We start from the raw sequence: 23,416 nt of genomic DNA, 5'->3' as shown, positions 1-23,416 counted from the left end.
CTCATAGTTGACTCATTTTTCATAACCTTACACTGTAGGTAGGAGTAAAATGCAGGAGACATTGACATGTATTTATTCAGTGAGTGAATTTTTTTGTAGCCACGCTTCACTGGATTTCCTGACAACGTTTTGTGTTTTCTTCCTAACTACATGTTCTAATGTTCTCCTGCAAGTGTGTGGCAAACGTTAATCAAAACCAGATGTGAACTAAATTCGTGAGACATGGGGAAAGCTAACCTTTTATTGGCCACAGTTAGGGATTTTCAAAAATAAACTAAGTTACTAATTAGCTCAAACTAAAAACTCTTTAGTTTGAGAATTACGGTACCCCATATCTTTTATCAAAGTTACGGCAGTCACTTTCTTTTTGTTTAAATCACCCTCTCTCAAAACTTGTGCAGATTCAGGGGAACCTCCCGTGATGGAGACCCAGTCTGCTGTCGGCATCCTGGGCGTCGGGAGCAGGCAGTGTGCTGAACACGTGCCGGCTGCGGCCTGACAGTCACCGGGAGTGACAGGGAGCTTCCCCGGGCCCACAGGGAGTCCACCTCGTCTGGTTAGCAGGCGGGGAGCGCCGGCGGGGAGCGCCAGCGGAGAGCGGAGGAAAGCAGGGCTCGCCCAGCGCAAAGCGAGGGCCGCACAGTTAGGAAGCAGGGATCAGATGGAAGGGTTTCCTAGTGCCAGTAACGAGGCCAAGAATGTGCATGAGGGCTCGCCCTGGACCCGGAGCCGCGCTCCGTCTCATTTAGCCCCGAGTCTCGTGACGAAGGCGCTTTTGCAACCTCATTTTACAGATGAGAAAACGGCACTCAATTCTCCCAAGGTTATACCGCCAGCGTTCAAACTAGCCTGCTTTTCGATTCCTGAGGAGAAGTACTTGCTCTGCGGCCCCCCTTCTCCCCCTGTAGCTCGGAAGCCTTTTTGCAAAGCCCGAGGCCCCACCCTGTGTCCCCCCACACCCTGTACTGCGCTGTGGTCCTTCAAGCCGGTGACTTCGCAGGGGGGGCTTCGTGCAGGCCGCCGGAGCTCGAAATCCCAGTTGCGCACGTCTGAGTTGAGTGAACGCCGCTTCTCGCCGTTGCCACGATCCCGCACGGGACGCGGCCAGAGAGGAGCTCGTTCCCAGGGACGCGACCTCCCCTCATGTTTTGCTCAGCGAGGCCGCCGTCCACAGAATGACTCCCGATACCTTATTGGGAGAACGTAAAGTGTAGGGCCTGTGTAAATTTAAAAAGGAATCCATTCAGGCCAACTGCCCTGTTGCTTTTCTGCTTAGTTGAGACAGGCTCCTGGCAGCGAGGGTTGGCAGAGGCCGTCCTTTTCTGGGGTGCTCCGTCGGAATGAGATCCCGTGTCCCGGCTCACCGCAGCCGGCCGTTGGAACGCCTCGATCTCGGGAAGGATTTCAGCGTTTTGTGGTTGGCTACCCTGGAGTCGTGTTTTCTCAGTGGAACCTTTCTGCAAACGCTCTGGGGATCGCGACTCCTTTTCAGAGATTTTGCTTGAATCTCTGAAGAGGCTTTTCAGGAGAAAAGTAAAGTTAATACCTTTTTGTATTTCGTTAGGGTTAAGGTCAGTACAAGAGGAGCCTTAGTCATCACTAGTGTGCATTCAAATTTGCAATATTAGATGCTTCATGGTTATGCCTAAATTTTGTGCTTTTCTTTCAGGTTGGTTTGTTGGACCTTGAACTCAACCAGCTGACCAAAGCGCTGTTTGTAGCTTTAGTTGCCCTGTCGGTTGTTATGGTAACCTTGCAAGGATTTGTTGGCCCGTGGTACCGCAGCCTGTTTCGGTTCCTCCTCCTCTTTTCCTACATCATTCCCATAAGGTAGGTTTGAGAACTAAGATAAAACAAACGTCTAGTCTCGCTGAGTATGATTTTATTGAAAGTTATCCTTCTCGGTATGAAAGAAGTTTGTCCACACAAAGCTGAACAGGAGCCAAGACTCCGATATATCTTGAGAAGAGATTCCGTGGAAGATGCTACTTGGAGGGGCAGAGTTGTTATTCTTTGATTAGTCTAGAAATCTGACCCTTTTCCATACGTGAATGTGTTGATAATATAATATTGAAGAATTGGGAGATGTTTCTCGGACTGGTTTTGTTTACTGCCAATAGACTTACTTCCAGTGCCCTTGGATTGGATTTGTGTGCCTCACTGACTTTATGTTTCAGAAACCACCTGATGTATCTGTCAAGTGAGACAAAGTATTGAGTAAGACAGTCTTTTAATGCGAACAGTGTTTCAAAACGGTAACCCTTGTAACATAAGCTGGGGATATAAATAGTTATTGTGAGGTGTCTATTTAGTTTCAAGACTAATCTTTACCGTATAAATGTGTATTTCCCCAAAGTACATTTTAAAATGTATTTTAAAAATACATAGTACACATGAATGAACATTTTTATGTGAGTGAGCAATTAAAACCTGATAAATCGTGCATGAAGCATGAAGCTAGAGTAACCATTTTCTGTAACAGAACAGAGGAAAACAGTATAGAGGGCGCGGGGAGGTAAGCATTTGGAAGAGGAAGGCGCACATGTCTTTATAGACCAGCTTTCTCCAAAAGGTGGTCCAAGGGTGATGTCTCTGTCACTTACGTCCCGAGAGTGGGGCTGTCGCGTGCTCTCGGCTGTTTCTGCCGGGGCCAGAATTCCGGCTGCCGTAGACCCTCACCCCTGGCGCCTCGGCATCGTAGCTGACGGGGCCAGCCCGCCTTCCCGGCCCCGCACGCCCCCCTCCACCACACGCCAGCGCGGCCCTCCTCGGCCGCGCTGTGCGGACGCTCTGCGAACCCTCCGAGGGGTTCCTCGTGTGCCCGCAGGCCGCCTGGGGTTCCGTCCGCCTGCTGCGGTAATGCTTGCGTCTCCACCGGTCGCGGAGCCCCGTCCTGCCCGGTTTCTGATTCTGCGTGCTCACCGTGCTCCGTGGGGCGAGGGGCCTCGCTTGGCCCCGTGCCTGGCACAGCGCGCATGGCGTGTGCTGGGGCCTCGCACGCTTACGGAGCCACCCGGCACAGAGCCCTTCCCGCTCTCAGAGCGGCAGGCGTGCGCAGGGCCCGTCCGGCTGTCACGCGGCATCGTCGTCACCACGTAGACACGTACCGAGTGCCCACAGTGGGCCCCGGTGACAGAGAGGTCACGTGTGTCCCCAGAGCCTCCCGGGGAAGTGGTACTTGTAAGAGTCCTACGGAAGCGACCTGCTCAGGTGCGGTGGTCCTGGCTCGGTCCGGGCTGTCCATCCCGCATACCCAGTGCCCGCCCCGCCAGCCGCCGCGCTCCCCCACAGCCAGCCCCGCGCTGCACCGTGCGCGTCGCCCGGTGTCACATGGGGCCTGGGGGCGGTCGAGGGCCGACGTTCGCGGGACCGGCAGCGAGCACTCGGCTCAGCGGCCGTGTGGTTGCTTGTGCGCCGCCCCGCCAGTGCCCGTGCCGCGCTCGGCACGCAGGGTGCCCTCCGAGCGAGTCCGCGGGGAGAAGGGCTCCGAGGGAAGGCCTCCGCTGCGAGTGGTTGTCGTCTAGTCCCGTCTGCGCCGCTACTCGTGACAGAGAGCGCTCTGCCCGACGCGGTGACCGGGGCCCTGCTTTGCTCAGGGGAGCGCTGAAGCCCCTCCCCTTTCTCCGGACCCCCGTCGGCCGGGCACCCGTTTCTGTGGGTTTGGTCTGCGGACTTAGCCCGACTGCGGTGCCCCCGGGGTCAAGGACCTTGATGTCATCTCTGCTTTGGACTAGCATCTCGGCTCTCCGCGTGGACTTCCCGCCTCTCATCCGGGGCTTGCAAGGAAGGGTTCCTGGCGCGCAGGGCATGTGAGTGAGCCTGTAAGTCCCCGTGGGAAGCAAGGCCCCGCGTGCCGAGCACATGACACAGCCCACTGGACACCGGGAGCACTCAGCGCTGGAGGGTCCGAGCTCGGGGACCCCACTCCCCAGCGGGAGCCCCCAGCCCTGTGCGAACCCCGTGGCTGGCAGGAGCCCCGCCGTCTGGTGTGAACCCGCTGCCTGGCAGGAGCCCCCCCGCCCACCCGCTCAGGCTGGGTGCGCCGTGACTGGCCCGCACGTGTCAGCCGCCTGGCGCGGTCCCCTGCCTCCCTCCTTCGGCCGCCTCGTCCTCCCCTCTCCACTGAGCAAACGCGTCTTTTCTCAGCAGTTCCCGTGTTTTTCATTTTGTGCGTTTATTTGCTTTCGCTAATAATCATGTCTCTGTGTTGCTTCTGTCGGTTCTAAGATGTGAGTATGACGTACGTGGAGATTGCTTCTGCCGCACGGCACCCGGCCTGCTGGGGACCCTGTGCTCTGTTCTGGGACGCTTCTCTATGGGAGTGCTGCGATCCCGTCAGCACTGTGCATGTTTTCATCATAGCAAAATGTTTTTTTCTTTCTTCAGTATAATTACACTACAAAGAAACTTGACATTTTAACTTTTACCAAAGTAGCAGGAAAAATGAATTATAGTTACGAAATAGAACATATTGTGAGCATTTTTCAAGTATTTGTTTATAACACTTTTATGCACTTTTATTTGTACGTCCAGGACACTGATTTAGGGAATTCGTGTTTACATTTGATTCAACCAAGTTTATTTTCCTTTTGCAGAGTTCCCATAAAATAGGGATAATAATATATTTTAGTATTTACTAAGTATGGTTTTCAATTTAATAAAGGATAGATCAAAAAATTTTTTTATGTTGAAAAGTGCACAGTTTTCGAAAGTAAAGTGCTTTTTCCTCTGTTGACCTAACACGTTTCTAAAAAGTTTTTATTTATTTATTATTTATTTATTTTATTTCATTTTAATTTTTATTTATCGAGTGCATGCACATGAGTGGAGGAGGGGCAGAGAGAGAGAGAGAGAGAGGGAGGGAGGGAGGGAGGGAGGGAGGGAATCCCAAGCAGGCTCCATGTTTTCAGCACCGAGCCCAAGGCAGGGCTCCAGCTCACGAACCAGGAGATCATGACCTGAGCCAAAATCAAGTTGGACGCTTAACCCACTGAGCCACCGAGACGGCCTGACCTAACACATTTTTGTAACGGAAGTGTAGCCGACACACAATGTCACATTAGTTTCAGGCGCACAGCATAGTGACTAGCCAAGTGTGTGCCTTAGAAAATGCTCCCCGCAAGAAGGCCGTTGCCGTTCGGAGTCCTTACGGCATCACCAGCTACGTTCCCTGTGCCGTGTTTGTTTTATGACTGGGGGTTTGTTCCTGCCAATGCCCTTCATCTCTGTCACTCTTCCGCACCCCCTTCCCTGCGGCCACCAACCGTTCTCTGTCTCTGTGAGTCTGTTTCTGGTTTGCTTTCTTCAGATGCTTTTTACACATTTCACAAAGTTAGGCTGTCTCACAGAGATTGTTCTTTACGGGACAAAATAGTTTTGAATCACCTGATAGCACTTACTTAGTCTTTCAAGGACAGTGTTGCGGGAGTTAACTCCCGGAACTGAAACGGATGTATGTTCCCTGATTGTGCTGCTCGGAACTTGCTCCAAACTGTTCCATCAGGCACGTGTGTGGCCGCCCGTCAGGCATGTGCAGGAGCTGGTTTGTTCAGCCAGTCTTCGGTCCGCACGCTTCAGAGTGCCGTGTCCCCTTCTAGCTGGTGGTCCGGAAGACTGTGCAATCGGGGCTGAGTCGCGGGAGGCACGTGTGGGCAGCAGAGGTAAAGCCGCACCTGACAGAGTGAGAATGTTCCCGCGGCGGAACACGTAGGAACCATCTGTCCGAAGTCCTGCGCTTGGCGGGGTGTGCCTGGCTTGGGAGGCAGACTTTTCCTCTCACTTCCCGTGGCCCGTGGATGCCCCCGCTCCCGTTCTGCCCGCGGCTGCCTGGGGGAGCGAGCGCCCAGTGCCCTGCTCAGACCCCTGCTCGCTGCACACAGTAAGAACGCAGTTTCAAAACGTCAGCTGGCACAGGTACAAAGTTTGCTTCAGAACTTAGAAATGAACTTGCTTAACATCGCAGCGGGGCCTCCTTTTCCATTTAGCATGCTTGGGGGATGCCTGGGCAAAAGGGTGTTTCCAACCTAGGAAAGCACTCGATGGTTGGGGAAATTTGCAGCATGTCCAGATTGCAAAAGAGGCTAATGTGAGAAAATTCAAGGTTTGGAAAGCAGATACAGGAAAGAAGGCCCAGGATGTAGCTGTACAGCTTTTTGCCGAAGAGGTTACGTATGTGACTCATGGACCCACTCAACCATCTCAGCAAGAGCCTGGAGTGGACGGGGTGATCCAGGAAAGGTCTGTGCGGGAGCCTCTTGTCTAGTGGCGTGGTCCCCCCGTGACACACACAGGAGACCCACAAAGGTTTTGAGAATCTTTCATTAGCGGAAATGCCGTCAGCTTGCGCTGGAAGGAACAGACATGGAATGAAATGAGAGCAGCCTGTAGACTCCCGAAATCCTACGGGCAGGAGATGGGCTGGTGGAGACCCCGGCCACAAGCATATGCTGCCCTTCAGGAAAAAGGAAGAGTCACGAGGCCACAGGCCTGGGCCGTGTGGAGTCCTGGCACCGCGGGCCAGAGGGTAGGACGTCCAGTCTCAGAAGATCATTCCCCGTCCTTGTAACAGGACAGAGTCGGGGCCTGCGTGGTTGTGCCTGTGTTCCAGGCATTCTCGCCAGTTCTGGTTTGCTGATAATCTTTTTCGGTCCGTAGCTGGAAGTTTTACTCACCTGGCAGTGAAATCATCGGGGGAAGAAAACCTGTAAGTTTTACGTAGCCAAATTGAGAAATCTTTTTTGTTGTTGGTTATTACCCTGGGCAGGTTGTTCAGGAAGCGCTTCTGTACGTTGGACGATGGCGCTGTCCTCCAGTGCTAACTTCTGAAAGGTTAACAGGGTTGGCCATGACCACGGGAAGCGGCAGGTTCTCTGAGTGCCAAATAGGGTTTTCACGTAGAATTGTTTTCCATCCCAGTGGGCTCAGTGCCCCTTGTGGAAGAGACTGTCCCCCAGTGAGCCAGGGCACCTCTGTCCTACACCGGGTGCTCAGACAGGCCTGGCCGGTTTGGGGTCTTCTGTTCTGTTCCCTTGGTGGGCATGTCTATTCCTGACCACCTAACAAACTGTCTAAATACTGGCTTTGTAATAAGCCAGTATTTCAGAGACCAGGGCCCTCCTTGTGTCCTTTCAGAGTGCCTTTGCCCACATTGGCTGTTTGCGTTCAGTGTTAAATTTTCCAAACCATAAATCTGGCCTATCTGTTTTTTAGGTCTTCTCCAGTACGTTGAAGTCTAAAAAATGTCTTCACAGAAATCCTGCATAACTTTTGTTAGAGCTGTTCTTAGATACTTGATATTTTTTGCTGTTGTAAATACTGTGGTTTTTGAAAGTACTGTTTCTTATGTATTTGTAACTGGTTTGGAGAAATAAAATTGACTTTTATAAAATGATTGAACCCATCAATTTTGGTAAAACTTTATTGGTTTTAATTATTAATCTGGAGTCTCTTGAATTTTCTCTGTAGGTAAGTGTATTGGCAGCAAATAACGAGAGCTTTGTTTCTTTGGATCCCTTGCACATTTGCTTCTTTTCCCTGTCACTGTGTCCGATTCCTGGTATCTCGTTACGCGGGAGTGCTGAGAACAGACATTGTTTTTGTCTCTGATGTGAAGGGCGGAACGTTCAAATTTCATCATTAAGCATACTATGTTCTTATAGAGGCCCATTTTATACTAAGAAAGTTTTTCCTATTCCTATTATGCTAAAAATTGTTATAAAATTATGAATATATAGGCGCTTGGGTGGCTCAGTTGGTTGAGCATTCACCTTTGGCCCAGGTCATGATCTCATGGTTTGTGAGTTCAAGCCCTGCGTCGGGCTCTGTGCTGTCAGTTCAGAGCCTGGAGCCTGCTTCGGATTCTGTGTCTCCCTCTCTCTGTCCCTCCCCTGCTCACACGCATGCTCTCTCTCTGAAAAATAATAATCATTAAAAAAAAATTTTTAAATAAAATTGTGGGGGCACCTGGGTGGCTCAGGCGGTTAAGCGTCCGACTTAGCCCAGGTCATGATCTCACAGTCCGTGAGTTCGAGCCCCGCATCGGGCTCTGTGCTGACCGCTCAGAGCCTGGAGCCTGTTTCGGATTCTGTGATTCCTTCTCTGTCTGCCCCTCCGCCTCTCATGCTCTGTCTCTCTGTCTCTCTCTCAAAAATAAATAAACATTAAAAAGAAAAACATTTTAAAAAATAAGATTGTGAATATCGTTTTTGTAATACTGCTACTAAATCTGTTGAGGTGATTTTTTATTTTTAAGTTTTTCTGTAATATTTTAATATGAAAAATTATAGTGATTGAGTTTCTAATATGATACCTACCTTATGTTCTTCCGGTAAAAGATGCATCTTAATCGTGGTATAATATTCTTTTGTGTGTTACCAGATTCCATTGTTTGTATTTTTGTGAAGTTTTTGCGTTGATTCCCATGAGTGACGATGCTGTTACTGGTTTTCTCGTATCGTTTTTCTGGTGTTCGGTGTCCAGGCTGTGCCGGTCTCACAAAATACATGGCCAAGTTTTCTTTCCTCTTCTTATCTCTAAAATATTTTCTCCAAAATGATACTTATTTATTCCTTGGGCATTTACACATCAGGGAGGCCTGAACTTTTTACTGCAAAAAAGATGTTTGACAGACTTGATTTCTTTAATAGTTTTAAATATATTTATTGAATAGTTACAGTCTAAATAATTAACTTTAAAGTTAAAATTGATTTCAAGTTTTTAATTTCTTCTTCAGTTTTGCAGTTATGGTTTTCAGGAAATGTGTCACCTGTACCTGTATTCAAATTTATTCCTAAAACTTGTCCATAATATTTTCCTGTTATTTCAAATGGATGGGATCTGTGGTATTTATTCTTCATTTGTGATACTTGTTTCTCTTTTCTGTTTTTCTTGATCAGTCTTTCAGTGGGTGTATCAGCTTTAGGAGTCTTTTGGACGAGGCTTCTCTAGGCTTGATTCTCTGTGACATATAGTATTTCTCTAACTTATTAATGTTACCTTCTTTCCTTCTGCCTTCTGTGGTTTGTATTATTCTTGCTTCTTGATATAGATGCTTAATTTACTAGTTTTCAGTTCCCCCTCCCCCCTTTTTGAATGTATGTCATTGAGGCTATAAATGTTCACAGAGATACTGCTTTGGCTGATTCCCATACGTTTTCATATGTAATATTTTTGTTATTTTCAGGTACAGAATATTTTTTAATTTCCACTGATTTCTTCTTTGACCCATGGTTATTACAAAGTCATTTCTTAATTTACCAGCATGTTTGAATTTTCTAATTATTGTCTGCATCCGTATTTAGTTTGTGTTGTCGTTAGAGAACGTATCTTCTGTTATCTCAGATGTGTGACATTTGCAGAGTTGAGGTGCAGGGCCAAGTGTCTCGTTGGTTTCCATGAACACCTGCCCGCCCTCGCAGAGAACCTGGATTCTGGATTGCTGGCACAGTGTGTAAGCGCATCTGTGAGGCTTGTTGTCAGTGTCTCCACACCCCTACTGGCTTTTCTCTGCCTTCTGTAACACTTGCTAAGAGTTGTGTGGAGCTCTTCCATCAGTCTTGGGAATCTGTTTTCCCTGGAATTCTCTTGCCGCCATCATATACTTTGTGGCTTTGGTGTCAGATATATACAAATATAAATTGTTACGTTATTTCTGCTGAATTACGTATTTTCTCATTATAACGTGACTTTCTTGATCTCTGCTCAAGCTTCCTGTGTCAAATTCCAGTTTGTCTTACCTTAACAGCACCGTGCCTGCTAGTCAAGTACGCTCGGCTTGTCTGGCTCCGTTGAGCACTTCCCTTCTCTGTGTGTATGTGTGTCTCTTGGGTTTGAAATTTTATCTTCTCTGACAAATTTTGACTGTTTAGTGCCCACACGGTTATTGTAATTCTGTTACAGTTCTGATTTAAATTTGTCATCTTATCGTGGTTTTTTAGTGTGCCTTACCTGTCGTAGATTTTCCTCCTTGCTTACCATTTTCCTTGTAATTTTTATAATTGCACTTCTCCGCTAATGAGTTGGGAAGGTTTAAGCTATTTTTGTTCTTCTAGTCATTACCCTGTAAACAGAGAATGTTTTTCTTAATCTGTCAAAGTCCAAAGGCAGCTGTTTCCTTTACCTGTCACCTTAGCCCATGTTTACCTCCCCTCACCCCTTTGACCTTGTGCCGTTTTCGCCATTTATTTTAATTTCGTTCATTCTTAGGCCTCAAGGATACTGTTGTTTTGTACATTCCCCGTATATTTTGGTGTACATCCGTGTTCATTTCTTACCCTGAGGCCTTCCATGGAGAATAATTTTCCTTGTGTCAAAAATTTATTCTTTTGTCCAGTATGGCTTTGTTGGGAATGTGCTAGGTTTCTGCTTGGCTTTCCTTAGAAACCGTTTCTCCTGCGTTCCCCGCTGCCTTCTGGCTGCGGCTAGCGGGGTCCCCAGGGCCTGTGCTCCTCGGTGCCCTCTGCCTGCGGCCGCTCTCACACCTGCTCCCTCCTGCTCTGCGCTCAGCCGCCTGTGTCCAGACTGAAGCTTCTCTTCGTAGAATGCTTAGGATTCGGTGCATTTCTCGAGTGTGTGGATGGGCCCTTTCCTTTATGCCAGAAAACTCTGGGTTTGGTCCTGCTGTGTCCTCTCCTTTGGGGACGTGAATGCGAGCTGTGTCAGATGTCCTCCCCATGCTCTTCGTTGGTCCTCTCGTTTTCTTCTTTTCCACCTTCTGTCTCCATTCCCCGTTCTGCCTCGTTCCAGCGACCCGTCTTCCAAGTCGCGATCTCAGCCCTGGCCGTCAGACCATTCGCGTTCCGAATTTCGGTTATTGACGCCTTTTAGTTCTGAAAATTCTGTTTGGTGTCTTTATCACACTGCTTACTCGTTTTTGCATTTGCGTGTTCCGCGCAGGTGATCACTCCAGTTTGGTTCCTGGGTCCTGTTTCGCAGTCTGCGTCGGTCACAGGCTGCTTGCTGTTCCTGTCGGTCTTTCTCTCTCACTTTTGCCTTCTGGCTCTGGCACGTGGTTTCACTGAGTGCTGTGTGGCGTTTGTTGTTGCGTGCTTCGGTTTCAGTTTATCTCTGGGGTGTTTTGTGGGTTTTTTTGGTGATTGTATTTGAGAAGCTAATTATAGGAGTGATTTGAGGTAAAAAATGGAAGCTGTCTTCTTGAAGCATATACCCTGCCTCTGCTGATACATGGAGGTGGGTGCCTCCTGTCACGGAACATCTTCCTCCGAACGTGAGACTCGCTTCACGTCCCTGAGTTGTGGGAGCCTGGCTCCTTCTCCACGTGTGGGCACACGGCTCCCCAGTCCCCTCTTAGTGTGGGGTGTAGCCCCTCTTGGCCTCTTCTCCTGGAAAGAGGGGCCTCTGGTGGGACCTCCACCTGCCTTGGTCCTGGCCTCTGTGTCTGCTCCCCGCACCGGAAGGCTGCTGACAAGAAAGCTCAGACCATCGGGGGCTGGCGGTCTCAGGGCAGAGGGGGTCCTGTGGTCACTTCACCTGTGTGGTACCTGGTCAGGGCCCAGCCCAGAAGCCCCTTACTGTCTAGTCTGCTCTTTCTCTTTCTTTCCAGAAACTTAAAAAAAAATATTTTACATGGTATTTCTTACTGTTTTCAGTGGGAACATTGGTTCAAGTAGGATAGCCAGCCATGACCCAAGATCACAGAACTTCCTTGCAGTTTTTATGTAAAGAAAGTTAGGGGCGCCTGGCGGTTCAGTCGATTGAGCATCTGACTTTGGCTCGGGTCGCGATTCGCACGGTTCGTGGGTTCGAGCCCCGCGTCGGGCTCTGTGCTGACGGCTCAGAGCCTGGAGCCTGCTTCGGATTCTGTGTCTCCCTCGCTCTCTGCCCCTCCCCTGCTAGCGCTTGCTCACTCACTCGCTCTCTCTCTCAAAAAATATGAAGTAAAACATTAAAGAAAAAAAAGACAAATTTGAAAATTTCTGATTAACTTCCATGGTAGTACTTTCCAAGGGTAAAACTTTCAGGTCCTAAGTGTGATCAACTTTATTCCTGAGAATGTAGCAAACTTTCTTTTAAACACAAAGTACAGCTCTATCATAGTGAACCTGGGAAATGCAAGCTGTTAAGACAGTGTCACCCGGATAAACTCTAGTATGTCCATTCAGTGAAGACTGTCCGTCAATAAAAAGGAATAAAGTATTGATACAGACAACCACTGGGGCATTTATAGGACATTTTTGAAGTTACAAAATTACGATGGACAATTCAGCGGTTGCCAGGGGGCAAGTCGGGGGCAGGTGGGGGTTTAGCTGAGGAGCGTGCGAGCTGCATGGAACCGTTTGACCCCGATGGTGGATGGGGTGTGACATGAGTCTGTCCTTGGGACACAGAAAGCAGAGAGCACGTGTGAAAACTGACAAAGCCCGAGTGAAGTCTTCATCTGACTTACTCGTATTGTAACCCCAACTCTGCCTGGGGGGTGTGCTATGGCGGTGTGACGTGTCACTGGGGAAGCACCCGGGAACCCTCCTGGTTTGCTACTTCTTGTGAGTCTTAAAAACGACGTCAAAGTTAGAATTATCAAAAAGCAAAACACTGTCACCACCTTTGGTCCATGAGAGTTAGTGTATTCTGGGAGGTGGAGGTCTCAGGCTCTGGAATGGGGGCGATGAGCTAGCATTCGTGCCCTGAGGCTCCCGCTGCTGTGGCCTCCGGAGGGTTCTTAACCTGTCGCCTTTTCCCGTCTGCTTCCTCATGGGATAAAGTTTTATTTAAAGTAATGCCTCAGTAGCATGAATTCACTCTTCGTGCCTTTGTCCTTCTGAGTCTTGCCCCATTCTTCGTGTATCCGTTTCTGTTGGCTTTTAACCTCATAATAGGTAGCTCTTTATATTGGCCAAAATAGTTATCTCATTTGTCTTTTTTTTTTTTTAATTTTTAAAAGTTATTTATTTATTTATTTATTTATTTATTTATTTATTTATTTATTTTGAGAGAGAGGGAGAGAGAGAGAGCATGCACATGCACATGAGCAGGAGAGGGGGAGAGAGACAGAGAGACAGAGAAAGTCCCAGGCAGGCTCTGCATTGTCAGCGTGGGGCCCGATGCGGGGCTCAAACTCACGAACCGCAAGATAATGGCCTGTGCCAAAATCAAGAGTCATTCACTTAACCGAGTGAGCCACCCAGGCACCCTTCTCATTTGCCTTTTAGTTGTGGCACTTTTTCATGATAGATCAGTACGTGCAATTTTTAAGTTAAGTATAAATCTAAGGGAGCATTGGTTCATTTATCAAACGGGTGCAGGGAAGGTCAGCCACGCAGCCCGCTCATTGGGTGCGGCTCGAACGGGAAGCCCAGCGCCCTTTGGGGCTCTTCTCCCCGTCTGTCGACTCTGCTTTCTTCTGGTTAAGTGTCATTCTCTGCCAGACCTTCCTCACCTGGTTACACAGACGGCGTTAGAGGCCTCAAGCCCGTGTTCTGCTCGCTAAATTACACAAGGAAAAAGCAAATACTTTATTTCAGCCGGTTCTGGAGTGCATCTCCCCTGAACCCACCACTGCTTGTCTTGTATGTAGCGTGAGTCCGTAAGGCCCGGCGCCCTTGCCTGCCCTTGGAGGCCGGGGTGGGTCTCTTGTGCCGCAGCCTTGCGTGTCCGCTGTGCGTGCAAGGCCCCCGTGGTGCGGGTGCTGCGGGACCCCTCCTCCTCTCCTCCGGCCTGGCTTCGCTGTGGTCACTGTCCCCTTTGTGTAGAGAGCCGAGCTGAGCTTTTCCAGCCCCAAGCCTTCCACCTTTTCATCTGGTCCCTTTCTCCTGGTTAGCTTGCTTACTGACGTTTTGACACAAGCACTACCTGCCTGGTTTGGGTGGCTTGTCACGGGTACCTTCGCTGCTCCTTCATTCTTAGGCTGTTGGAGACATTTTATTTGAAGGTGCATCAAATTGCATATACTTAGTACTTTTATTCATTTATGAACTAAAGGGAGTGTTAGTCCTTTAATAGGAAGGTTTATCCCTTTGACACGTTGACACAAAAGATTTGGCCTCACTCCTGCACAAATATATTTATACTGCTGCCATACAGGATGACTTCTGCGGGCGTGCGTGTGCGTGTGCGTGCACGTACACACACACACACACACACACACACACACACACCCCTTAGCACTGGCTGCTGCATAGCACGTGCAGTGTTTCACGTGGCTCCCCAGTAAAGGCTGAAACCATTCTGAATGTTGGGGAAGGCCTGAATTGCTTTGGTGTCCTTCACCCCATATCTGATCCCGTGACCAGCATTTGCTTGTTGTGGATGCTCGGGAGGTTGGCTGACATCACTCTGAATGGAAGGCCCTCCTGAGTCTGCCCCCCTCTCCCTAAGCGTGGCTCGGAGCAGTGGTGTATTCTCAGAGCCCCCCGTGGAGCCCCGGGCCCTGGCGCGCCACCTGCTGCCCCGTGCACAGCTTTGGACTCTCCTGGTGGCTCCAGGATTTCTTTGGTTCAGTTCATCTGGAACACTGACACTCCCATTTATTTTTCCCAAAACACCACGTTATTTCAAATCTCCCACGCCCACTCGGAAACGTAATGCGATTCGGAATTTTGCTGTACCAATTTAAACTGCTTTCATGCCTTTCCAGATTTTCTGTTCTTAGGACCCAAGACCACACTTCGTTTATCCTTGTGCACATGGCCGTGGGTGCAGTGCAGGCAGGTTCTCAGGGCACTCGGGTGGATTTCCGCCTTTGTTCCACCTAAAGTCCTGCCCGTGCCCTCCGAGCTCGCGTCCTGCCTTCGCTGCTGGGGTAGGGCCTCCTGTACACCCCTGTCCGTTCCGTTTTGGCCCAGGGCCTGTCTTTCCTATCAGACCCTGTCTGGCTGTTGAGACCGGTGGTCGTCTGCTCCAGTGATGCAACTCACCTGTTTTTATGTGTTAGTGCAGTTCCCACAGCCATCTTGCACATACGTGGCATTTTACAGGTACCGTTACTGAGGCTCGGAGGACTCAAGTTGTCGTTTGTCCACGATGATGGAAACTTGAAAATTAAGAATCAGTACAAGTCACACGTCGCCTTAAACCTGTACAGTTCAGGTACCCACGCGTCTTCCGGGCGGAACATGGAAAGCAGGTGCAGGAGAACTTGGGCCGTGCAGTGGGCAGGAGGTGATTACTGACATACGGGAAGCGAAAGGAAAAAGGAACCCAGGGTCACTCGCCAGCTCTGTCCTGCTGTTCACTCGTGTGGAGAAATGGCTTCCTCGTGGAGAAACCGTAAACTTGCTCTGTGTTGTGGCGCAGGGAGAGGACGGTGTGTCGTATGCCCGCACTTAAAGGCTTTTGTGGAAAGGCGAAGGCCGGATGCTCGATCGGCAACAGATACAGTCGTCTGAAGCCTGGGAAGAGGTCCAGGTCCTGACGGAGGCCCGAGCGGCACCGTCACTGCGTGGCATTGGGTGAATTCAGCCAGTGAGGCTTGAACATCCCCGGCCACCCTCAGTATGTCACAGAGTATAAAGATGTCACAAGATGAAGAACGTTGGGGGAGATTCAGATAAAACCACATCTGTCCGTTTCCTTGCGGTGACAATTTACAGGAAAGGGGTTTGATGACTTTTGATTAAAACTTCTCATTAAAATGACTTTTCTGGGGCACCTGGGTGGCTCAGTCCGTTGAGCAGCCGACTCCGGCTCAGGTCACGATCTCGCGGTCCGTGCGTTCGAGCCCCGCGTCGGGCTCTGTGCCGACGGCTCGGAGCCTGGAGCCTGTTTCCGATTCTGTGTCTCCCTCTCTCTGTGACCCTCCCCCGTTCATGCTCTGTCTCTCTCTGTCTCAAAAATAAATAAACGTTAAAAAACATAAAAAAAAAAAAATAAAATGACTTTTCTTTTGCTCAGATTAAGATCTAAGACTAAGCCTGGGTCAGGCAGGAGTGCACGTGGGCTGGTCCAGGTGGATTGTCCCCTGAGCAGCCGCAGGCGCCGGGCCCAGCGTGCCAGCTGAGGTGCGCCAGGCAGGTGGGGCCTCAAGGGCATCGAGTCGCGTTGCGTATTTTAGGAAAATACACCTCACCTTTACCCAGGGCTCGGGTCTCCTCCTCAGACATTGTGTAGAGGAAGGGAGGCCACGGTGGGGTGGGGTGGGGGGGGGGGGGGTTTGGTCAGGAAGGTGGGCTGGTGAGACGGCCATGCTTCCCAGTTAGCCTGTGCTCGGGCGCGACCCTTCCTGACGCCCCGGCCGGGCCCGTTCCCGCCACCTTGTGTCACACTGGCTCATGAAACAGCAGGTTCTTATGGCTCTGTGACGACAGCAGTTGTTTTGTTACATCGTGGCCGTTCATGATGTCGAGAGGACCCCGTGGAAGAACCCAGAAGGTGCCCCTTTGGTCTCCACTCAACCCCAAGCCCAGCAGCACCCTGTGAACTCCGGGAAAGTACCCATTTGCCCTGTGGTAGTTGAGGCAGGCTGACGTTTTCCAAAATAATTTGACCCCGGTACACAAGAGAAGAAGGTCGTGCTCCCGCACCGCGCTGGCCTCTGGGCCTGCCGAGCCCACCGTGCCGAGCTCCACAGGGACCCACACCGCCCCCTGCACCCCCTGCACCCTGGTCATCAGTGGCCTGGCCCCCTGCCCGCCCCTGCCCGCTCGCTGGCCCGCTGAGCCTCTCACTTGAGTGTCCGGGTTCAGAGGGTCTGTCCGATCGCCGATACCCGGCTCACAGACAGGTCCGCACAAGATGCCGCGTGTCCCTCCTCCAGCCCCCGTGCCCCTCAGCCTTTCCAGGCGGTGGCTCTCAGTGGCTGCCGCCGGGACCCTCGCCAGTGCTCCTCAAGCTCCTCGCCGGCCGCTCTGGGCGCTCACCCCGGCCCCACAGGGAGAGTGGTGTCTGCACCCCAGACCTTAACAGGAGGCCGCCCGTGAGGCCAAGAGGCTGCCGTGCTCTGCCCCCCGTGCCGTCCTGGGGTGTCTGGCCTCCCTGACCGGCTGGTCTCCCTGCCGTGTTGGCATTGTGAGTAGCCAAGAGGTCGTGAGGCCGGTTTCAAAGGTCTGTGTATTTGTCGATTACGACTTTTCTTTCTGACCGCGAGAGGTCTTAGGAGTTTTGAGATGGGAGCGTTATGGACAAATAACTCATTATGATCATTTTAATTTTCTTTAACTTGCCTACAGGCTGTCTTCGCTGACTCTGACTCCTTCACGTTGTTTTCCAAGTGTGCTTTTATTGTTACGAATTGCCATTTGGGTCGCCGTGATTGAGGGTCAGCAGCCTCACCACGTGGTGGAGGTGCGTCCTGTCTGCTGTTTTCGTGACACGGTTACACCGGGCACAGATTTTTTTATGGGCTTTGACGCGTATCTGATGATCTTAGGTCTCATCGTTACCAAGAGCAAAGCGAGGCCAGAACTGCTAGGTACAAAAGTATGAGCAGAGTGGGTGCTTCACTTAAGCCAGCAGGTGGACGAGTGCAGCTTGGGTCAAAGAGGGCCATTTTGAAAATGTACTCCAGACTCTGCCTAAGCCTAGTCAGGGGCCTCCGTGGCTCTTGACTGTGAGACCCTGCGCTGCACCTGGTGGCCTGGCCCCGGCTACTCTGATCCCGCCTCTTGCCACTGTCCCCGGTACCTGCTTCTGTCACCGCCCCGGGCCTCAGGTCGCAGCCCTGGCGTGGAAGCCTGGCCTTGTGCGGGGCCGAGCGCTCCTCCCGGGCGAGTTCGGCCTGGGAGTCACCACCAGCGGGGAAGCCTCCTGTTTGTTCTTGTAAAATGAGCACATGAGCACATTTTGACAGTCTCTCCCAGGGAGGCACCGCCTGAGCCCCATAAACACAGATCTCTCCTCTGGGCCTGCGTGGGGCGCGTGCGGCCACCCGCCTTCTTCCCGGACATCCGATTCCACGCGCTCGGCTGTAGGGCGAGGATCGGGAGCCCGTTTGACCGCCACCTGCAAACACGTTGTGGGGCATGAAAAGGTTCGTTGGCTTAAGTGTCAACAAATTCGTTTATTTTAAATGCTGACATCCAGTATCACCAACGTAGTTCACGTAAGGTCAAAGGTAATAAATGTCTGTGGAAAACATGAGTGTGAGGGTGTTGCCTGGCTTTGGACCCCACTGACAACTCTGGTCGGTTTTATTCGGCAGTCTGCGCGTGAACTTGGACATGGGCAAGGCCGCGTACGGGTGGATGATCATGAAGGACGAGAGCATCCCCGGCACAGTCGTGCGCACCAGCACCATCCCAGAAGAGCTGGGACGCCTGGTGTACCTGCTGACCGACAAAACAGGTACCGAGCCGGCATCCAGTCCGTAGTGATCCTGTGTGTCCACGTGTGTGCCCGGGGTGTGTGTGTGTGTGTGTGTCCGTCCATGTGTGTGTCCACATGTGTGCATGGGGCGTGTGTGTGTCCATGTGTGTTCACGGATGTGTGTGTCCACGTATGTTCAAAATGTGTGTATTCACATATGTGCATGGGTGTGTGCACCCACATACGTGCACAGAGCATGTGTGTCCACGTGTGCTCACACGGTGTGTGTCTACATGTATGCACGGGGCGTGTGTGTCCATGTATGTTCAGGGGCGCACATGCTCGTGTGTGTGTGTGTGTGGCAGGGTATTGAATTCATTCACATTTAGAATTTTCCAGACCTTGCCCTGAACACTGGCACACAACTAATCTTCATCTTGGAATATCATCAGAATTAGCAAAAGGTTAAATTCTTAGAGATTTAAATGACGTGCCTGAATATTTTTAATTCTCTGCAGCCTTACAGTTCTTTCTTTGTTTTAACCGCCTTTACGACATCTCTGTGGAGGGTACGTAAGAGGAAAAATTGCTTGTTTATTACCGGATGGTACTTTTGAGCTGTTGGGAGGGTACGACAATGTGTGTGTGGATTTGGTATTTTCACAGTAACGCTCCTAAAGAGCCTTACTAGAAACTACCCCATCAGGTCTGTGCCCCAGATTTTATATTTTTTTATTTCACTTTTAACTTTCTTCATCAAAGAATTCTTGTCAATACGTAACATATTCAATAAAAGACGAACTGAATCCAGTACGATAATAAAAGTCCTATCGACAGGTTGAAGTCCCTACCTGATTGATCCATTCGTGGCTTAAATTCCCAGTAATTCTTGGTGAACTGAAAATAAGAGAATACGTCTATCACACGGTAAAATATGTCTCAGGTAAACTTCAACATTATTTTTAACAAAATGTGAGAACAAGCTTCGTCGTAGGAACAGTCAAGAAAAAACTAACGTTGTGATTTAGCATGTGTTCTAGACGTTGCCGTAAGACGAGACACAGAAGTCAGCCGTACGACCAAAAGAATAAGCAAATATTTGTAGATGAAACAATGAGCCAAGGAAGCCAGCTGCTAAAAATCAGTGAAGTGGCAGGTCGCAGGGCAAGATGACAGAGTGGCTCCCTGCGCGTCAAGCAGACTGAAGAGTAAAAACCCGCTCGTGGCGGTGCGAGGGAGCATTAAGCGTGGGCGTAAACGTGAGGGGTGCGAAGGTGGTCAGACCTTCCAGAGAATCGTGAAGGAAGACGTGACCCAGTGGAGAGACGGGTGGCGGCTCCCAGCGAGAAGACTGGGTGTTTCGCAGTCGTCCACCTTCACGAGGAAGTGAGGCGTTTACCGCGGTTCGGTCAAAATCCAGCTGTCAGGTGGCGTTGACGTCCGGTCTTCGTGAGGGCTTGTCTTTGTAGCATCTCCAGGAACTTGCCGGTAAGTTCGTGCATGGGTTGTGAGACCAGAAAAACGAGGAGCTCAGGCTCAAGACGGTACCCTGGGAAGATGCCTTCAGATTCCTCCTTCCCGCCCTCACGGAGCTGACAGGAGAAGGTTTTAAGAACAAATCCGGAACGGTTGTGGCGAATAAGCAAAAGCGCCCTTACAGAAGTGAATGATTTCTGGAAGCCGGGTGGAGTTATTTTGATGGAGAAGCTGGAGCCAAGCAAACCCAAACTCAAAATGGCTCCTAGAGTGACCCTGCAGAGCTGCCGGGACGTCTCCCCAGAGCAGCGTCCTGGAGACACACGAGGCGATAGGTGCGGGCTGAGGTGGGCGAGGGCCTCAGCTGTCCACCGGCGGTGGGAGGGACCCGCCCTCCACAGCCCACAGCCTCCTCTGTAACCGTGGTCTCACAGATGAGAAGAGCTGCGTGCGCTCGGACCTCAGCGCGAACAGGCCTGCTTTCCCCGAGAGCAGGGGTTCCGTGACAGTTTACCCAGAAAGAAACCCAAAGGAGCCGTCAGGAGAGCATCTAGAATTACGGGACAGCTTAGGTACACCTGTAAATTCATCCTTAAAATTTAACTGCGTTTCCTATACCAGTAACAATGGGGGCATTTAATTCCAAAAACGCCAATTAGAATAGCAACAAGAAGTATATTAAAAATAAATTCAAACAAAACCCGTGTAAGGCCTATACGGACGTAAGTTCTTACATTCTGGATGACCGAAGTGGTGGACGGGCACACTGTGCGCGAGTAGGCGTCCTCGTGCGGTGGAGACATGGCTTGTCCCCCCGTGAAGACCCCTGACCTGTGAGGGGCACACCGTGTCGGGCCTTCTCTCCGCTGCGGGTGGGAGTGTTACCTGCTGGGCACTCGTCTGGGCAGCCTCCGCGCAACACTGCCTCTCGGGAAGCAGCTGCGTGTCTGAGACAGGAGACGACGTAAGATGGTTCACGGCATCGTCTTGGAAAACAAAACCGAACAGTGTAACACCGGAAAAGCAGTCACTGGTGCAGCGTAGAAGTTATGGAGCATTATGGGGCTCCCGGGTGGCACCGTAGGTAGAGTAGCTGACTTGGGCTCAGGTCATGATCTCACGGTTCATGAGCTCGAGCCCCGCATCAGGCTCTGTGCTGACGGCTCAGAGCCTGGAGCCCGCTTCATTCAGATCTCGTGTCTCCCTGTCTCTCTGCCCCTCCACCGCTTACGCTGTGTCTCCCTCAAAAATAAATACAAACGTTTAAAAACATTTAAAAAGCAAAAATAAGTAATCTGGGCTCCTGAGCTTTAAAAAGAATTACAAAAAATTACATAAAGCACGTTAGTGAGAGGTGCCTGGGGGGCTCAGTCGGTTAAGCGTCTGACATCGGCTCAGGTCACGGTCTCACGGTTCACGTGTTCGAGCCCCGCCTTGGTCTCTGCACTGAGGGTGTAGGTCCTGCTTGGGGTTCTCTCTCTTTTCCCCTCCCCTGCTCATGAAATAAATAAACTTGAAAAAATCTTCTGCATTTCATCCTCCGAAGGCCTTTTTGTACCAGAGGTCACGGGAGGGGACTCTCGCCGTCACTTCCTGTTTTGAAGACGTGGAGCTTGAAACATGTTTTGGGTTTAAAACAGTTTTCGGTCTCGACCTTTCTCAGAACCTTTGTCGGTAACCACAAGGTGAACACCACTTACTGAGCACGTCTGTGTGGCACACGCGGTGACGGCCGTGCACTGTCCTTGTCCCGGGCCGTGTGTCAAGTCCACCCAGTTGCAGGTGATGGAAATGGGGGACAAGGTGTGGAGTCCCGTCACAGCTGCGGGCACATCGCAGACACGGCACTGTCCTCGCTGTGACTGTAAACATGCTTGTCATACAGGCGGATGGGGGCACTGGCACACGGGGGCTTGAGCCCTCGCCGCTGGGCGCCGTGTGGCCTCGGGCAGACGCCGGCCTTCCGGGCAAAGCCCCGTGTTGTTGGTCAGGCAGGTTTTGTGGTGGGCGTTACACAGGGGAGGCGAGGGCAGTGCGGCCTTGCTCGCCTTCCAGAACCTGCCGGCCCACCCTCTGCCTGCAGTGTCCCCCTGCGGCCGGTAGGCCACTCTTTGTTCCTTCCTCTGTCGTGGGACTGGGTTGGCCCGAAGTCGGCCGGGGCTTAGCAGTCACGGTGGGTGGCTGTGGAGAATCCGGGGTGTGAGTTTGCAGACACGGTCCACCCGCGTGATTGCGACCAAGCTGTGGTGTGACGGGCAACTGGAACCGAGAGGCGCCAACGTAGCCGGGAGGCGGCGCTCAGCGTGACCGGGACCAGGCTTGGGTTTGGTCGACGAGCGTTTGGACGGGAAGCGTCCATCACGCCGCGTGTCGTTGGCCACAGCCGAACGGAAAATGCAGTCCCCGTGATTGCGTTCCCGCTCCCTTCCCGTGGACGGGAGAGCAGCGTGGTGTAATTAGCTGTGATTAGAGTGCACGTTTCCGGTAAGATCTGAAATTAATGATGTTGCCATAGTGACACGTGTGCGGCCGCCAGTGCGTGAAACGTGAAGTAATTCGCTCGAGGAGAGCAGACATCTGTTAGCTGCCGGGATGCAGACACCGACAGGGAACACCAGGCGTGCGCTGGACCCCGGGACAGGTCGTGGGTACTGGCCACGGTGAGGCCACCGTCCCCGCTCTGGACAGCGCCACCGCTCGTGCGACCGGACCGCGGAGGGCTCGGTAGGCTCAGCTCCAGCCAGGCTGCAGCCTCTTAAAGCAGGACCTCAGTCCCTTGTTGAGGTTCTGATCTTGACGTAGAACAGAGCTTTACCAAAACACCCCCCGATACGACAGGTTCTTCGGGAGGTACGTGGGGGTCCCAGCACCCATTGCCCCGCGTGCCCTGCGTGCCCTGCGTTCCTGCTCCGAAGGCCGCCTGGTCTGTGGCGGGTGGCAGCAGCGGAGCGTGGCACACGTGAGGTTTACGAGCGGGCGCGAATGTCCTGGGAGCCAGGGGACGGCGCTCTCCTGCCCAAGGACGACAGCCCGGCCTCGGCTTTCACGGGGCGGAGCGTCTGACCAGTACGGGGGTGCTCGGCGCACGCACCCGCCTGCGGTTTGCAGCGTGCGCCGATGGGCGCGCGGACACACGCGGCGCTCGAGCAGACACCTACAGTCCCGGTTATCGTGACCGCTTGACGGAAAGCCCTGTTTACAGCAGGTACAGTGTGGGACTCAAGTTCAGTAGGTGCGACGCTTTGAAGAATCGACGTGTACTCGACGGTGTGGTAACTGAGTCTCAATCCCTTCCGAGTTTTGTTTCCCTTCCTTCTTTGTGAGGTCTGCCCAGCTAGGCCCTTCACAGGGAAGTCCACGGGCCACCGCCCTCGCTCTCCTACAGCAGATCCGGGGTGAGGCCGCATCCCAGCCCGGGAACAGTTGACCTGAAAGCTTCGCGTCTGCCTCTCCAGGGACGTCTCCCCTGGGCGGTTCTGGATCGCATCTGTCGATGCCCTGAGGTGGGCGCCCGCAGGACTTTTCCCTTAGAAACTAATACCGTCTTTGCCTGCTCTGCTCCTCGTACTCCGGACCGTCTGCCTTAGTGAGGGGCTACACCTCTCCCGCTTTCCAGGAATCACAGACCTCTTCTCAGAAGATACTTTCTGTCCCTGGCGCCATCAGAATGCCAGGTCACTGGGAAGCCCTCCGGTGGCTTCTGTCTGCCCCTCCCGTTGCCGGCCCCTCCTGCTGACAAAGCTGC

The 23,416-nt window shown here is 51.7% G+C and overlaps 1 protein-coding gene across 5 annotated transcripts in view; it reads left to right on the top strand.

Annotated features, from left to right (window-relative positions):
- The window catches only part of ATP9B (ATPase phospholipid transporting 9B (putative)), a 257,177-nt gene that overhangs the window by 165,117 nt on the left and 68,644 nt on the right, over positions 1-23,416 (top strand). For all 5 annotated transcript variants that reach the window (XM_047086323.1, XM_047086327.1, XM_047086325.1 and 2 more), the window contains 2 exons: positions 1,670-1,830; positions 18,092-18,234. In XM_047086323.1, coding sequence (XP_046942279.1) covers positions 1,670-1,830; positions 18,092-18,234 — 304 coding nt within the window. The remainder of the gene's footprint in view (positions 1-1,669; positions 1,831-18,091; positions 18,235-23,416) is intronic.

The sequence above is a fragment of the Lynx rufus genome, unplaced genomic scaffold (genome assembly GCF_022079265.1).
Source record: "Lynx rufus isolate CCGP_SWC_20201006 ecotype Redwood Valley unplaced genomic scaffold, mLynRuf1.p SCAF_20, whole genome shotgun sequence".
In the NCBI taxonomy this organism is placed as follows: Eukaryota; Metazoa; Chordata; class Mammalia; order Carnivora; family Felidae; genus Lynx; species Lynx rufus.
The sequence above is the reverse complement of the archived record's forward strand: the minus strand, read 5'-3'. Positions and strand labels throughout refer to the sequence as shown.